This window comes from Salvelinus alpinus, chromosome 1 (genome assembly GCF_045679555.1).
Source record: "Salvelinus alpinus chromosome 1, SLU_Salpinus.1, whole genome shotgun sequence".
Lineage (NCBI taxonomy): Eukaryota > Metazoa > Chordata > Actinopteri > Salmoniformes > Salmonidae > Salvelinus > Salvelinus alpinus.
This window is the reverse complement of record NC_092086.1, coordinates 106,628,047-106,645,169: the sequence shown is the minus strand read 5'-3', so window position 1 is coordinate 106,645,169 and position 17,123 is coordinate 106,628,047. Positions and strand designations below refer to the sequence as shown.

Sequence of the window (17,123 nt, the reverse complement as noted above, 5' to 3'; positions counted from 1 at the left end):
TGTCTCTCTCTCTGTATCTCTCTCTCCCTGTCTCTCTGTGTATGTCTCTCTCCCTGTCTCTCTCTCTCTGTGTGTATGTCTCTCTCCCTGTCTCTCTCTCTGTGTATGTCTCTCTCCCTGTCTCTCTCTCTCTGTGTATGTCTCTCTCCCTGTCTCTCTCTCTGTGTATGTCTCTCTCCCTGTCTCTCTCTCTCTCTGTATGTCTCTCTCCCTGTCTCTCTCTCTCTCTGCCTCTCTCTCTCTGATGTGTCTGTCTGTCTCGCTCTCTCAATTCAATTCAAGGCGCTTAATTGGCATGGATAACATATGTTAACATTGCCAAAGCAAGTGAAGTAGATAATATACAAAAGTTAAATAAACAATACAAATTTACAGTTAACATTATACTCACAGAAGTTCCAAAATAATAAAGACATTTCAAATGTATTATTATTATGTATATATATTATGTATATATACAGTGTTGTAACGATGTACAAATGGTTAAAGTACAAAAGGAAAAAGAAATAAACATAAATATGGGTTGTATTTACGATGGTGTTTGTTCTTCACTGGTTGACCTTTTCTTGTGGCAACAGGTCACCAATCTTGCTGCTGTGATGGCACTCTCTCTCCCTCTCTCTCTCTCTCTCTCACACACACACACACACAATGATATCCATGGGTTTAACATTAGCATTGTCATGAATCATTAACCCAAACTGTGGGAGTGCGTCTTTCTGCATGTCTACCTGTCTGTCTATGTTCATGTTTTGAGTTATTGTTCTGTAGGCACAAACACCTACAAAGAAAGGCAGATACCAGATGCAGAATCATACTGGAAGCTGTCTTACCCCTTTTCTCTCAGCTCGCAGTCAGAAACAATGAACCCCGTCTGTGTAATGGGGTCAGTATGCCTGCAGGGCCCAGACTGCCCACTGACTGAACAGGATCCAGATGAAAGGATCAACTAGTGTGTACAGTAATCCCAAACGCATGAGCAACCTATCTGCAGAAAAATAGCTCACCTGCTGCCTGCCCTGCAGAGGGAATGAACTTATGACTTCTTAGCATACAATGATCACACACACGCGCACACACACACACATCTGCTATACCACAATACTTATCCAGTGCTATGGCCATTGATGTCCAACATGTATTAATTACTTTTTTAAAATGTATTTATTGGCATAAGATCCTTGACAGCTTGTGCAATGCTTTCAAATCTGTGCTGATCAGAGTACATACACATGACAAACCAGTGTATTAAACTAACAGTTCACAGCAGTGTGTATGACTGGAGTACATCAGTCTGAAGCAGTCCTCTCTCTCTCTCTCTCTCTCTCGTCAAAGTACAGTAGGTTTTTGTCCCACATGTGCCATCACACCTGATACAACAAACAAAATCCTGTGACAGACTGTTAACACATGAACATACATTATAATACATGTCAAGTTGCATAGCTGGACAGCACACAAGATTTGGTTCTGGGTTCCAATTTAATTCATCAGCAATCAAATCTTCAAAGCCTTGATCAGCTGACTCTATCACTGCTGCGCTGTGACAAATAAGCTCTCCAGAAGGGGACAGTATGGAGGATCACCATGTTAAGGTTATCTTACACATTTTACAGATATTTATTCATTTATTACATGTGCTTTCAACAGTAATGGGTGAGCTGATGAGTGTCTCTTATATACAATAAAAAGTCAGGGGTCACACCGGACTGCCTGTGCAAAATATGTAAATATGCAGAGGAATGTAGGCAGAGAGAAAGCAGAAAGGATGCATAAATAAAACATTTCTACTCACAATCATGACAGTCGCTAGCACTCCGGCCATAACAGAGACTACAGGGCTTTAGGCATAACCTGGTGTTCATATGCATATCAGACCACCCCCTGTGTGTAACATTCAATGGCCTAGTTTGCAGAGTTTGACCTTCTCTGAGACAAACATCTCTTTGTTTTGTGGTACTGACAGGTTTGAACATCAGGAATCAAGTTACACTCCGCTGAGATACTTTTTGGATTACTCTATGTGACTGTAGACTACCTCACGAAATCACTCTCGCCCCAAAACAAAAGACAGAAAGAAAGATGAGTCCCAAAAAAAACATCTTAGCGAATGGATGCAAAATGCATTGAGTTCCAATACACATTTATCAAACATTTCAATTTTTATCAAAATATAAGACCAATATTTACATATTTTCATATTGTTTTTAAAGTATTTTATTTAAAAATACTACATTTGTTTGTTTTATCTAATTCATACTATCGCCATACTATCACCTTACTATCACCATACTATCACCATACTATCACCATACTATCACCATAATATCATCATACTATATCATAAGTAATACCTGAGAAATGTAGGAGCAAATTACTTATTTTATCTCTATTACTGATATATAGAGCCTTGGTGATACATGCTGGACTTAACTTGATCTTCAATTATAGGAATTATTGCAAACATAACTTTATGTACAAGCTTTACATTACATTTACAGGACAATCAAAGTTTTTCCTAATACTGTAAAGGAGCAATCTGTAAATTCTCTGCCCCCATGTGGTAACAAAATGAAACAAAAACTAGATTAAAGCCGTTGTATTTAAGTCAATAGCAAATGCATATATTCCTCCTCTTCTTTTATACTGAATATATATTTGGGGAGGGTACATTTGCATAGACCCCTTCAATATTCAAGAGAACACTTTTGTTCAAAAAAAATATATAGAATTTACAGATTGCGCTTGTAAGACCAGAAAAACACTCATGTGAAAATATCAGTGTTCCAAAAAGCAAACATTATGCTTAGAAGACGATGAATATGTTAAAATATAGGTAATAACACGTATCAAAATATACCAAACAAAAATAAATACAGTACATGGTATAGATTTACAGTATATTCGTAAAAAAGATCAAAAACTATAACACAGAATTCTAATCCATCGCAGAGTGCCTTGGACATTTGGACAACTTTGGTGTAATGCCATACTGTAATCTGAGGTGTTTTTAGTGTCTTTGGGATGTTGACGCTGTAAGTGAACCTGAGAACGTTTTGTATAAAGCTGGTGTGGCTGCATATGATCAGGTCTGAGTCAGCGTGCCATTATCCTTACGGTCTTCTGATTTCCCTTCTAGCTTAGGTATTTTAAGTCCAGGTCTTGGTACCCACATTGAATAGAGTGTACTGTACAAGTTCAATGTTTCCCCAGGCCTCCGTATCCACTGAATCAGACCAGGGTTTTAAGACTGGTAGATGGGCCACATCACATTCAGGTGAATGGTTGTTGAATAGCCATAAATAGACTGGCTTTTCTTCTGACCTGATGGTGTTCAGGAGAATTGGTTGATGGGGTATTTCCTATGGTATCTCCTCTGCCTGACCTGAAGACAGACCTGAAGACAGTGGGGCACATCTGTATGGTGGTGGAAGGATTAATCCTTCATGTCCTCGTTCTCCATGTCCTCTATGGATTTTCTCTTGAAAAATCCAGCCTGGTGGAGCACAGAAGACAACAGTGAACACAACATAATCCAGAATTCACATCCAAACCTAAGTCTCAAGTTTGAGTTCAAGTTTAATAGATTTAAAAGTGCATTTCACACATGTTGACCCTCTCCATAACACAAGCCTTGACCCATACTCTCCGAAGGTGTCTCAGAGAGAGTTGGGATATGGTGACCCTGGCTGTGACCCTACTCTTCGAAGGTGTCTCAGGGAGAGTTGGGATATGGTGACCCTGGCTGTGACCCTACTCTCCGAAGGTGTCTCAGGGAGAGTTGGGATATGGTGACCCTGGCTGTGACCCTACTCTCCGAAGGTGTCTCAGGGAGAGTTGGGATATGGTGACCCTGGCTGTGACCCTACTCTTCGAAGGTGTCTCAGAGAGAGTTGGGATATGGTGACCCTGGCTGTGACCCTACTCTCCGAAGGTGTCTCAGGGAGAGTTGGGATATGGTGACCCTGGCTGTGACCCTACTCTCCGAAGGTGTCTCAGGGAGAGTTGGGATATGGTGACCCTGGCTGTGACCCTACTCTTCGAAGGTGTCTCAGAGAGAGTTGGGATATGGTGACCCTGGCTGTGACCCTACTCTCCGAAGGTGTCTCAGGGAGAGTTGGGATATGGTGACCCTGGCTGTGACCCTACTCTCCGAAGGTGTCTCAGGGAGAGTTGGGATATGGTGACCCTGGCTGTGACCCTACTCTCCGAAGGTGTCTCAGGGAGAGTTGGGATATGGTGACCCTGGCTGTGACCCTACTCTCCGAAGGTGTCTCAGGGAGAGTTGGGATATGGTGACCCTGGCTGTGACCCTACTCTCCGAAGGTGTCTCAGGGAGAGTTGGGATATGGTGACCCTGGCTGTGACCCTACTCTCCGAAGGTGTCTCAGGGAGAGTTGGGATATGGTGACCCTGGCTGTGACCCTACTCTCCGAAGGTGTCTCAGGGAGAGTTGGGATATGGTGACCCTGGCTGTGACCCTACTCTCCGAAGGTGTCTCAGGGAGAGTTGGGATATGGTGACCCTGGCTGTGACCCTACTCTCCGAAGGTGTCTCAGGGAGAGTTGGGATATGGTGACCCTGGCTGTGACCCTACTCTCCGAAGGTGTCTCAGGGAGAGTTGGGATATGGTGACCCTGGCTGTGACCCTACTCTCCGAAGGTGTCTCAGGGAGAGTTGGGATATGGTGACCCTGGCTGTGACCCTACTCTCCGAAGGTGTCTCAGGGAGAGTTGGGATATGGTGACCCTGGCTGTGACCCTACTCTCCGAAGGTGTCTCAGGGAGAGTTGGGATATGGTGACCCTGGCTGTGACCCTACTCTCCGAAGGTGTCTCAGGGAGAGTTGGGATATGGTGACCCTGGCTGTGACCCTACTCTCCGAAGGTGTCTCAGGGAGAGTTGGGATATGGTGACCCTGGCTGTGACCCTACTCTCCGAAGGTGTCTCAGGGAGAGTTGGGATATGGTGACCCTGGCTGTGACCCTACTCTCCGAAGGTGTCTCAGGGAGAGTTGGGATATGGTGACCCTGGCTGTGACCCTACTCTCCGAAGGTGTCTCAGGGAGAGTTGGGATATGGTGACCCTGGCTGTGACCCTACTCTCCGAAGGTGTCTCAGGGAGAGTTGGGATATGGTGACCCTGGCTGTGACCCTACTCTCCGAAGGTGTCTCAGGGAGAGTTGGGATATGGTGACCCTGGCTGTGACCCTACTCTCCGAAGGTGTCTCAGGGAGAGTTGGGATATGGTGACCCTGGCTGTGACCCTACTCTCCGAAGGTGTCTCAGGGAGAGTTGGGATATGGTGACCCTGGCTGTGACCCTACTCTCCGAAGGTGTCTCAGGGAGAGTTGGGATATGGTGACCCTGGCTGTGACCCTACTCTCCGAAGGTGTCTCAGGGAGAGTTGGGATATGGTGACCCTGGCTGTGACCCTACTCTCCGAAGGTGTCTCAGGGAGAGTTGGGATATGGTGACCCTGGCTGTGACCCTACTCTCCGAAGGTGTCTCAGGGAAAGTTGAGATATGGTGACCCTGGCTGTGACCCTACTCTCCGAAGGTGTCTCAGGGAGAGTTGGGATATGGTGACCCTGGCTGTGACCCTACTCTTCGAGGGCGTCTCAGGGAAAGTTGAGATATGCAAAAAACTTGAATTTCCAATTCACACATGCATATTAATACACACTTGTACATGTGTGAGATAGGCCACATATAAGCACCCGCTAAAATATTATTATTATTATTGTTCTATTTGGGAAGATACAATTTATAATCGATTATAAGTTCCCTAACAGACACAAGCAGACAGAAGGTTGTGAACACACACATACCTTCCATAGAGCGAAGATGACCAGTGCCAGAATCATCAGTCCTATTAGTATACTGACTATAATGATCCACAGTGGTATACCTCCCAAAGCCTCTTTAGAGACCTGGATCTTCACCTGGATGGAAACAACAGTGTTAAAACAAGCAAAGGACAAAAAGCAAACAGATAAAGGCTGTGTTTACACAGGCAGCCCAATTTTGATATTTTGCCCAATTATTAGCAAAAAATCTCTTCTGATTGGTCTAAAGACCAATAATTGGTCAAAAGATCAAAATTGTGCTGCCTGTGTAAATGTAGCCGATCACATGAAAATGAATAGATAATTGCACTCACATCTCTGGCGTAATTGGTGGCACTCAACACGAAGAGATCCGTGTTCAGGTTCTCCAGAGTGGCATTAACAACCATATGAAGGCTGGAGAACTCTGCCTGTGGAGCCAAGAGCAATTCAATTCAGCACTCAATATACCAATACATTTGTCAATGAATAAATGTATCAATCAATCAATCAAAAACAATGAATGAACAAGTGACACTTCACTGTACTCACTTTGATAAAGGTGGGCTTCCATACCCGGAAGGTAACATTGACCTGGCTGTTGTTGACATGTGGGATGGAGCAGATAAATGACTTACACGGGTGGTCCTTACAGCCCTGCAAAGGAGAGTACACATACATGACTTACACGGGTGGTCCTTACAGCCCTGCAAAGGAGAGTACACATACATGACTTACACGGGTGGTCCTTACAGCCCTGCAAAGGAGAGTACACATACATGACTTACACGGGTGGTCCTTACAGCCCTGCAAAGGAGAGTACACATACATGACTTACACGGGTGGTCCTTACAGCCCTGCAAAGGAGAGTACACATACATGACTTACACGGGTGGTCCTTACAGCCCTGCAAAGGAGAGTACACACACACACACTCACGTACACACATACACTCATACTCACACTCATACTCACACTCACACACAGTAGTGTTGACTCACCACCAGGAAGACACTGAGGGTCTCTTTTTTAGGATTGATGGTGTGCGTGTTGTTGTTGTTGATCTTTAAAGGGTTAATCAGGTCCCTGACGTGACATCTCACATCCTGTGGGAGAGAGAAAAGATCCATCAATCAATTATCAATCAATCAATCACATTTGGATCAACTTGATCCACACCACCACAGTTCTGCAGAGTGTTTGACTTCACCGTGTGATTGTCTGTTGACTGGTAGAGAACCATGTGCAGGGGATACTGGTAGACTGTCTACCTCTATGGTACAGTACACAGTAGAGAAGCCTTACCTGTGAGGAGGTGACATGTGTCAGGTATAGCAGGATGTTCTCACTAGGTGATAGGTACGGGTACATCACCCTCAGCTTTAGAGGAGGAGTCTCCATATCCACATCCTTTTTAACCTGGAGACCAGAGAGAGAGACAGGAAGTCACAGGTCTTTCAGTCAAAAAGTAACCACATGTTGGTTTTTTCGAGCTTTGGCAACTTAGAATAAGTATCTTACTTTGGGTATATAATCAGTTAATTGCAGCCTTCTCAGTCACTTTTTATAGCTACTATACAGAGTTCCCTGAATTCCTATTGGACCTCGTAGTCATGGCAGATAATATTAAAATCTTTGGTAACTTCAATATTCACATGGAGAAGTCCACAGCCCTCAATCCTGCTGAATCAGCCTACTTTATCAACCTGATTGAGGAGAGTAAAAATAATCAAACATTTATTTTTGATACAGTCGCAAAGCTAACTAAAAATAAGCATTCCCCAAGTGAGGATGGCCTTCAGTTCAGCAGTGATGAATTCATGAACTTCTTCGATCGTTCATGATCATTAGAAAGCAAATTCTTTGAGTATGCATATTTCACCAAAACTCTGTTTTCCTGAGTCTGCACAGAACTGCCAAGACCGCGGGATCAAAGTTTTTGTATCCTGTATCTCTCGTCACATTCATGAAAATAGTCATGGCCTCTAAACCTTCCAGCTGGCTACTGGACCCTATTCCAGCTAAACTACTGAAAGAGCTACTTCCTGTACTTGGCCCTCCAATGTAGAACATAATAAACGGATCCCTATCCTCTGAATGTGTACCAAACTCACTAAACGCGGCAGTAGTAAAGCCTCTCCCGAAAAAGCCGAACCTTGACCTAGATTTTTGTTTTACTATCGGCCTATATTGAATCTCCCATTCCTCTATTATTATTGTTTTTTAAAGTTGTTGCTCAGCAACTCACTGCCTTCCTGGAGACAAATAATGTATACAAAATGCTCCAGTCTGGTTTTAGACTCCATCATAGTACTGAGACCGCACTTGTGAAGGTGGCAAATGACCTTTTAATTGTGTCAGACTAAGGTTCTGCGTCCGTCCTTGTGCTCCTAGAACTTAGTGTCACTTTTTAAACCATCGATCACCACATTCTTTTGGACAGATTGGAAACCCAAATTGGTCCATACCAGCGGTTCTTAAACTTTTTCAGCCTGGGACCCAGATGAGAAATTCTGTGTTTACCTGGGACCCAGATGAGAAATTCTGTTTTCCTGGGACCCAGATGAGAAATTCTGTGTTGACCCAAGCTTAGAAAAACTACACATAAATATCTGTACATTTCATTGCCCTTATGCCTAAAACGAATGCAATATATACAAAAACAAATAACAATGAAATTAAATATCCATATTAATATCTATTAATGTTTATTTTCCCCCATTAAAAACACTCTTACATATATCTGTCTAGGTTGGAACTGTTGCTGTTAAAATACAATAAATCATTTCATTCTGAACTGGAATAAACTGACTGATCACATCACACAGATGTATAACAGAACACACACAGGCTTTTTGATAGTGCAACCCCAAGTAACAGTACAGATGAAAAAGGATCAGGCCTACTGTACATCTTACTGTAGAAATTATTGTTGAAAGAAAGTCTAGGTTGGAACTGTTGCTGTTAAAATACAATACATATTTTTTATTCTGAACTGGAATAAACTGATTGATCACATCACACAGATGTAGACCAGAAAACACACACAAACAGTCCTAATGAGAGCATTTCTATTCTGGGCTCTGTTTTTGACAGTGCAACACTGAGGTCATGCTCAGCCTTGAAACTGTTTCTGTACTTGTTTTATAAGTATGTCAGAGTTGAGAACCCTGACTCACACAGGTATGTGGTGCCAAACTGGACCAGAACATCTACTGCTTTCTCAGTCAGGCAGGAGACCGCTTCCTGCTGAAGTGTGTTTGCCTCAAAAAGAATCTTGCTTCAATCAGTTTATTCCAGTTAAGAATAACAATTATAATTGTATTTTAACAGCAACAGTTCCAACCTAGACTAGTTTTCAACAATAATTTATACAGTAAGATGTACAGTAGGCCTGACAATTGTTCATATTTCTTCATCTGTACTGTTACTAGGGTTGCGCTATCAGTAGCTTGCTTGCTTTGGCAAATGTTAGCTATTAGCTGTGTAAAAGGCCAGGGGATTGTTGGAAAGAGAAACTCACATCTACTACTACGAGAGTTAGTTAGTACTCCTTTATTTCTGCTTATTATCATCTGTTATAAAATGACAACAATGCCTTGCTAGCTGACTTACTTTTCCTCTGTCGAAGCACTGTTTCCTGAAGCATTCTGCCCTGTTCTGAAAGAACTCCCTGGGTTTACCATCATGCTGTGGATGTTTGGTCAGGACGTGTTGTTTTATTAATTTGTTCATTATGAGAGACTCATTACTAAGCACTTCCACACACAAAACACACGGTGGGCTCTCCTCGTTATAAGTTTGTATGAAAGAGAGAGAAACTCATCGTTGTATATGCGTTTCATGACAATTGAGCTCAGACAGAACTTGTGGCTAGCATGAGTCCATTTGATGACAGCGGTGAGTGATGGCGAGTGGGAATGACAAGTTAGTGGCTGACAGCGCATCATCTGCTGCTTGAATGACAGCGCTGCATCATGTGTGTCACAGAGTGATCTTGAAGAAAAATCTGGTAAACCGCGAAGCACACGGGCATCTCCCTCTCACACTCGCGCAGCAGCCAAACTGAGCAGAGACCGCTGCTTAAGCAGAAAGCGCACTGAACAGAGAGCGCAGATGCACTTGGCCAAACCAATTCCAGTAATTGATGAAATAATTATAAATTTACACTGACACGTCGCGATCCACCATTAACAGGTCCCACTTTGGGTCGCGAACAATACTTTAAGAAAGGCTGGTCTACACAGAAAAGTTCTTGCCTGGTTTAGATCTCATCTGTCGGTAAGATATTAGTTCATCTTTGTGGATGGTTCGTCTCTGACAAATCAATGGTAAGTTTCGGTGTTCCTCAAGGTTCCGTTTTAGGACCACTATTGTTTTCACTATATATTCTACCTCTTAGTGACTTTACCTGCTATGTAGACGACACACAGCTGTACATTTCGATGAAACATGGTGAAGCCTCAAAATTGCCTAGCCTGGAAGCCTGTGTTTCAGACATAAGGAAGTGTGATGGCGGCAAATGTTTTCAAATCAAATTGTATTAATCACATGCGCCGAATACAACAGGTGTAGACCTTACAGTGAAATGCTTACTTACAAGCCCCTAACCAACAATGCAGTTTAAAAAATACGAATAAGAATAAGAAATAAAAGGAACAAGTAATTAAAGAGTAGCAGTAAAATAACAATAGCGAGACTATATACAGGGGGTACCGGTACAGAGTCAATGTGCGGGGGAACCTGTTAGTTGAGGTAATTGAGGTAATATGCCAGCTCCCCTCTTTCTACTGTGATTCTCTGCCTCTGACCCTATAGAGTACCACAGTATGAAACACAGCACTTATTTTAAGTGTTTCTAAAATCCCCTATGGGAAAAATGAATGGTGGAAAAAATGATTGGAACCATTTCCCTGTTTGACCGCTAGGTTTTATGGGTATTATGATGCTTCCACTGTGGGGCTCTATTACGGGGACTGAGTCAGTGGCTTGCTAGTGCTCTCCCATGCTTTCCCTAGGAGGGGTGAATCACATCTTGCCAGGCATTTTTTGCTATATTTGACTTGAGTGGGTTGAGTCACTGACGTTATGGGTGAGATCTTCGTGGGCTATACTCCGCCTTGTCTCTGGGTAGTAAGTTGGTGATCTGTTGATATCCCTCTAGTGGTGTGGGGGCTGTGATTTGGCAAAGTGGGTGGGGTTATACCCTGCCTGCTTGGTCTTGTCCAGGGGTATTCTCGAAAGGGGCCACAGTGTCCCCCGACCCCCCCGTCTCAGTCCCCAATATCTATGCTGCAATAGACTATGTGCTGGGGGGCTGGGGTCAGTCTGTCCTATCTAGTGAATTTCTCATGTCTTATCTGATGTCCTGTGTGATCTTCAGTGTGCTCCCTCTAATTATCCTAACTCTCTCTCTCCCCTTGGACCAGGCCTCAGGACTACCTGGCCTGACAACTTCTGGCTGTACCCATCCCCAGTCCACCTGGTCAGGCTGCTGATCCAGTTTCTACTGTTCTGCCTGTGGCTATGGAAACCTGACCTGTTCACCGGACCTGCTACCTTATCCCGGACCTGCTGTTTCAACCCTCTCTCTCTCTACCACACCTGCTGTCAGGTGCGGTAGAGAGCCAACTGACATTTACTCATGAGGTGCTGACCTGTTGCATTCTCTACAACCACTGTGATTATTATTTGACTCTGCTGGTCATCTATGAACATTTGAACATCTTTAAGAACGATCTAGCCTTAATGGCCATGTACTCTTACCCTCTCCACTAGCCACTTCTCAGAGCCTGGTTCCTCTCTACCCAGTACAGCCAGAAGAGGACTGGCCACCCCTCAGAGCCTGGTTCCTCTCTACCCAGTACAGCCAGAAGAGCACTGGCCACCCCTCAGAGCCTGGTTCCTCTCTAGGTTTCTTCCTAGGTTCCTGCCTTTCTAGGGAGTTTTTCCTAGCCACCATGCTTCTACATCTGCATTGCTTGCTGTTTGGGGTTTTAGGCTGGGTTTCTGTATAAGAACTTTGTGACATCTGCTGATGTATAAAGGGCTTTATAAATACATTTAATTGAATTGCTCTTATCCCCTGGCCTTATCTAAGCAGGTATTACTACGGTCTACAGTATGTGGGTCTTACCGTATAGATGATCTTGACCTCTTCTCCTATCACACTGGTGTGGTTGAAGACGCTGGGGTACTGCTCTCCCTCTTTCACTATGATGTGGTCCTCCTTCATATGCCTGTCGCTGAGAGATAGAGGGATGATGGATGGAGAGATGGAGGGATGAGACAGGAGATGGAAAAATGAGAAAGGAGATGGAAAGATGAGAAAGGAGATGGAAAGATTTGAAAAAAGGTCATACTCTGATACTGTACCTGTATTTTTTATGTAAATAAAAATGTCCTGTTTTCGTGTTGTAGCTGCTGCTGTCTGTACTCACGCAGTGAATCTGAGTCCAGCCTCGTACTTCACAGGGATGGAGATTCTCACAGAGTTGTCATGGAGGGTGGTCTTCAATTCCTCACTGTCACTGTAGGAATGAGAAAAGTCATTGCATTAGAATTTTGACATTTTAAATTTTTCTTCTTTGCTCACTCATTTATTTTAAATTGTTGAGATTTAGCATGGAACTCGGGACTCCCTGGAAAACACTAGCCATTGTTACTGTGTGGACTATCCTGGCTAAATAAATAAAATGAATGAATGAACACCATGGCTTACTGTACCTGGATGCAGTTACGTTGATCTGAATTTCTTTCCAGACGTGTGCAGGGTTGACTTCAAACAGGATCTCAAACACCTCCTGGAGGGAGAACAAGCAAAACCGATCAGTGGCCTATTCATCACAAAATGAAACATGAAGTACATAGTGAGTCTTATGGTACGAGGATAAATACGTGTGATTGCAAGAATTGTCTCACCTCTACATTGCTTTTGAGGAATGGATATCCCACAGCACACTCAACTTTGGTATTATTCAGACTGCAGACTTTGTCATTGGCCTGCAGAGTAAACGGTTGAAATCACATATAATGTCAATGTCAAAACTCATACTGACGTCCTAATTCCCAACATCCAAGTAATCAATGTAAATCAATGGATCTCACCTTGACTTTGACGTAGTTTATGTTTTCAGTAAAGCTGAGCATGACTTTGGTATTGTAGGCATTGTCTTGACTGTTTCTAATGGTAATGAGCACATGGAACTTTTCCTTGTTGGCTTTGATCACAAGACTGGAAAGAATAGGAAAGTTATTACTGTAGCAGGGCAGATGTTACTGTAATATTATTACTGCTCCAGGGCAGATTTTACTGTAATGTTATTACTGTAGCAGGGCAGATTTTACAGTAATATTATTACTGCTCCAGTGCAGATTTTACTGTAATGTTATTACTATGCCAGGGCAGATGTTACTGTAATGTTATTACCGTAGCAGGGTAGATTTTACTGTAATGTTATTACTGTAGCAGAGCAGATTTTACTGTAATGCTGTGACACTTCATCTGGGCCAACACAAGAGGGCGCTAAAGTAAAATACAAGGGCAACATAGCTGTCAATGAACTACCACGCAACTGCCATAAAATCATGACAGTTAGATGGATTGAAAGAATACAATCTTTGTGACAATACCTTTGTATACTTGGCACAGCCTTCAGGGATAGGTCAGCTATGCACTTGTCATCGCTCCCACAGTCCACCAAAGGAATCTGAATGACGTGAGCATAGTTACAAGCAGTATGGAATAGACCATGTACAAGACAGTTCTATCAATGAAGCAGTCGAAAACTGCTTACATGTACCTACATGTACATATTACCTCAATTACCTCAACACCGGTGCCCCAGCACATTGACTCTGTACCGGTACCCCCTGTATATAGCCCCGCTACTGTTATTTACTGCTGCTCTTTAATTATTGTTATTCTTATCTCTTACTTTTTTTAAAGGTATTTTCTTAAAACTGTGTTATCATCCTGTTCTACCACTGTGTTAACATCCTGTTCTACCACGGTGTTAACATCCTGTTCTACCACGGTGTTAACATCCTGTTCTACCACGGTGTTAACATCCTGTTCTACCACAGTGTTAACATCCTGGTCTACCACGGTGTTAACATCCTGTTCTACCACGGTGTTAACATCCTGTTCTACCACGGTGTTAACATCCTGTTCTACCACGGTGTTAACATCCTGTTCTACCACGGTGTTAACATCCAGCCACATGTTTTGTCTCCCTCTGTCCCTCTGTCCCTCTGCCAAACAACTCATTAAAACTATGTGTGTGTGAGCTGCACCATTGGAACTGGATAACAGTCTGTCAGTGTTTTAGAGCCTCTGATAGGAACTAGTGATGGATGGAGGACAGCCGTTGGAGAGAATATTCACCCTCTACAGCGCTGGAAGGAGCCAGATTGTATGAGTGTGTAAAGTACTGATTACTGACTCTGCTCACACAGTGCCTATTCACTGTTGCAATAAATGATAGCTGAGGTCTAAAGTAAGGTAAGAAAATCAGATGTGTGCATGCACACACGTATTGTTAGCCAAGTAGGGCCTGTAGTGGCTAAAGAGGGAAGCAAGCCAAGGTATACAAAATTCATGGAAAGCCAAAAGTTACTGGTGTGTGTGTGTGCTTGTGTGTTAAATCTGCCACATTGTGGTTCATTTTACCGTTTTGTTGAGTGACGTTGGTAAGTCTCCATCCAGGACGGGGCCTGTGTCCTCAGCCAGACCAAACTCTAGGGAGACCATGATTGGGTCCCTGAAGTCCAGATTAGCCTGAGGAGATAATATCATTATATGAACAGTGTATCTACTGCACACTCTTAGCTGTACTTAGACAAGCTTTTGCTAACTGACAGAGTACTGTATCGTTTTTTTAAAAATGCATTTTTATCAAACGTCAGTATTTCTCATCTTATGTACCAGTGGAGGCTCCTCAGAGGAGGAAGGGGAGGACCATCTTCCTCAGTGAATTTAATAAATTAAAAAAATTGTAAAACATTAAAAAAGTTATCCTTTTAGATTAAACTACACAAAATATAATCATGTCACCAAATAACTGTTTCGCATTGAAGGTCTGCCGTAGCCTCAACAGCACTCTGTAGGGTAGCAGGGTAGGATCAGAGAATTAATCTAGTACTGAAAGCATAAAATACATCTAGCTGGCACTGCAGTGTATAAAATGTGATGAGTAGATGGCTCAAAGAGAGAGAAAGACAATAGTTGAACACTTTTGAACAAATTAATTTCTTCCAACATGAAGGCGAAGCAAGAGAGAAATAGAGAGATTTCGTCATTTTTTTTCACTTTCAGTTTCATTTACAGTACTTAGCTGTATCAAACAGGCCTGGAAAGGACTGCCTATAACGCCTCTCACATATTGTGCTCTTATAGTGTAAATGTTCAGAGAATTCTTGTGGAAAGGTAGAGATAGGACTACAACAGGAAAGAGTAACGTTCATCTTGAAAAGTTCGAAAAAGGCTTATCTTGCAAGGAGGATGCGATCTGATAAATATTATTCCCATTCCAAATGAGTTCCTTCTCCCGTGTCAAAGATTTAACATCCAATAAGTTAAGCCTACTGAAACACCCTGCTCAAACAGGGGGATGCTATGTTAGCTAGCTGGCTATGACTTTCCAACACAACACTGGAACTCTTCCAAGTCAAGGTCATCTTTTGGTATTACTAATTTATTGCCACCAGGGCCCACCGGTGTAACTGCTTACTGACTGTACACTAAAGTTACTGCATGATTGTAGCAAGTTTACTAACACGTTAGTTCTATTAGATATACTAGCTATGACGTTACTTCAGCTTGATCAGGGGTGTATTCATTCCGCCAATTCTGTTGAAAAACGTTTCTTGAACTAAAGCAAACGGAACAAAGCGTGGATAAACATACCTGCATTTGTCCAATAGAAACTCTTGTTTGCAACTGTTGGACTAATGTTTACACCCTATATCAGCTAGATGCAGGCAAGAGTGTGCAAGGCACTATTGAATGTCACTGTCTGTCACCTCAAATTTGTCTCTCGACCTGTGTGCACACCTACGTCGTAAACCTTCATTCATAGGCTAGGTTGTAACAACCTCATGATGGGTATAGGGAAAATTGACTATCATGTAATAGCCTAAACGTATCGCTGTTACATTGAACTGGGGGAATGAAATATGAATGACAGTCATTCAATATCGTGTAATAGAAATAAGACCATGCTCATAAAAAAATGTGTCCTCCCTCATCTTAAACGGCACTGACCGCAACTGTTATGTACTGTAGGCTTCTGTATGCCTTAGATCTAATTTGCGGTATCAAATCAAAATCAAATCAAATGTTATTGGTCGCATACACATAATTAGCAGATGTTATTGCGGGTGTCGCGAAATGTTTGTGTTCCTAGCTCCAAAAGTGCAGTAGTATTTAACAATACACAACGATACACATGTACAGTGGAAGTTTACATACACATTAGCCAAATACATTTAAACTCAGTTTTTCACAATTCCTGACATTTAATCCTAGTAAAAATTCCCTGTCTTAGGTCAGTTAGGATCACCACTTTATTTTAAGAATGTGAAATGTCAGAATAATAGTAGAGAGAATTATTTATTTCAGCTTTTATTTCTTTCATCACATTCCCAGTGGGTCAGAAGTTTACATACACTCAATTAGTATTTGGTAGCATTGCCTTTAAATTGATTAACTTGCGTCAAACGTTTCGGGTAGCCTTCCACAAGCTTCCCACAATAAGTTGAGTGAATTTTGGCCCATTCCTCCTGACAGAGCTGGTGTAACTGAGTCAGGTTTATAGGCCTCCTTGCTTGCACACGGTTTTTCAGTTCTGCCCACAACTTTTCTATAGGATTGAGGTCAGGGCTTTGTGATGGCCACTCCAATACCTTGACTTTGTTGTCCTTAAGCCATTTTGCCACAACTTTGGATGTATGCTTGGGGTCATTGTCCATTTGGAAGACCCATTTGCGACCAAGCTTTAACTTCCTGACAGATGTCTTGAGATGTTGCTTCAACAACTACCTCTCCCCCTACTGTATTTATTTATTTATTTTGCACCCCCTTATATATATATATATATCTCTACTTTGCACATTCTTCCACTGTAAATCTACCATTCCAGTGTTTTACTTGCTATATTGTATTTACTTCGCCACCATGGCCTTTTTTTTGCCTTTACCTCCCTTATCTCACCTCATTTGCTCACATTGTATATAGACTTATTTTTCTACTGTATCATTGACTGTATGTTTGTTTTACTCCATGTGTAACTCTGTGT

The 17,123-nt window shown here is 42.5% G+C and overlaps 1 protein-coding gene across 3 annotated transcripts in view; it reads right to left on the bottom strand.

Annotated features, from left to right (window-relative positions):
- Positions 1-1,145: 1,145 nt before the first annotated feature.
- itga1 (integrin, alpha 1) overlaps positions 1,146-17,123 on the bottom strand; it is a 75,111-nt gene continuing 59,133 nt past the window's right edge. For 2 of the 3 annotated variants that reach the window (XM_071339648.1, XM_071339657.1), the window contains exons 18-30: positions 14,498-14,605; positions 13,459-13,535; positions 12,934-13,060; positions 12,748-12,828; positions 12,553-12,629; positions 12,267-12,356; positions 11,963-12,071; positions 7,132-7,245; positions 6,828-6,932; positions 6,379-6,483; positions 6,162-6,257; positions 5,830-5,943; positions 1,146-3,496 (exon numbers count right to left, since the gene is read on the bottom strand). In XM_071339648.1, coding sequence (XP_071195749.1) covers positions 3,437-3,496; positions 5,830-5,943; positions 6,162-6,257; positions 6,379-6,483; positions 6,828-6,932; positions 7,132-7,245; positions 11,963-12,071; positions 12,267-12,356; positions 12,553-12,629; positions 12,748-12,828; positions 12,934-13,060; positions 13,459-13,535; positions 14,498-14,605 — 1,263 coding nt within the window. In that variant the 3' untranslated portion in view covers positions 1,146-3,436. The other variant, XM_071339664.1, reaches the window with a different exon arrangement.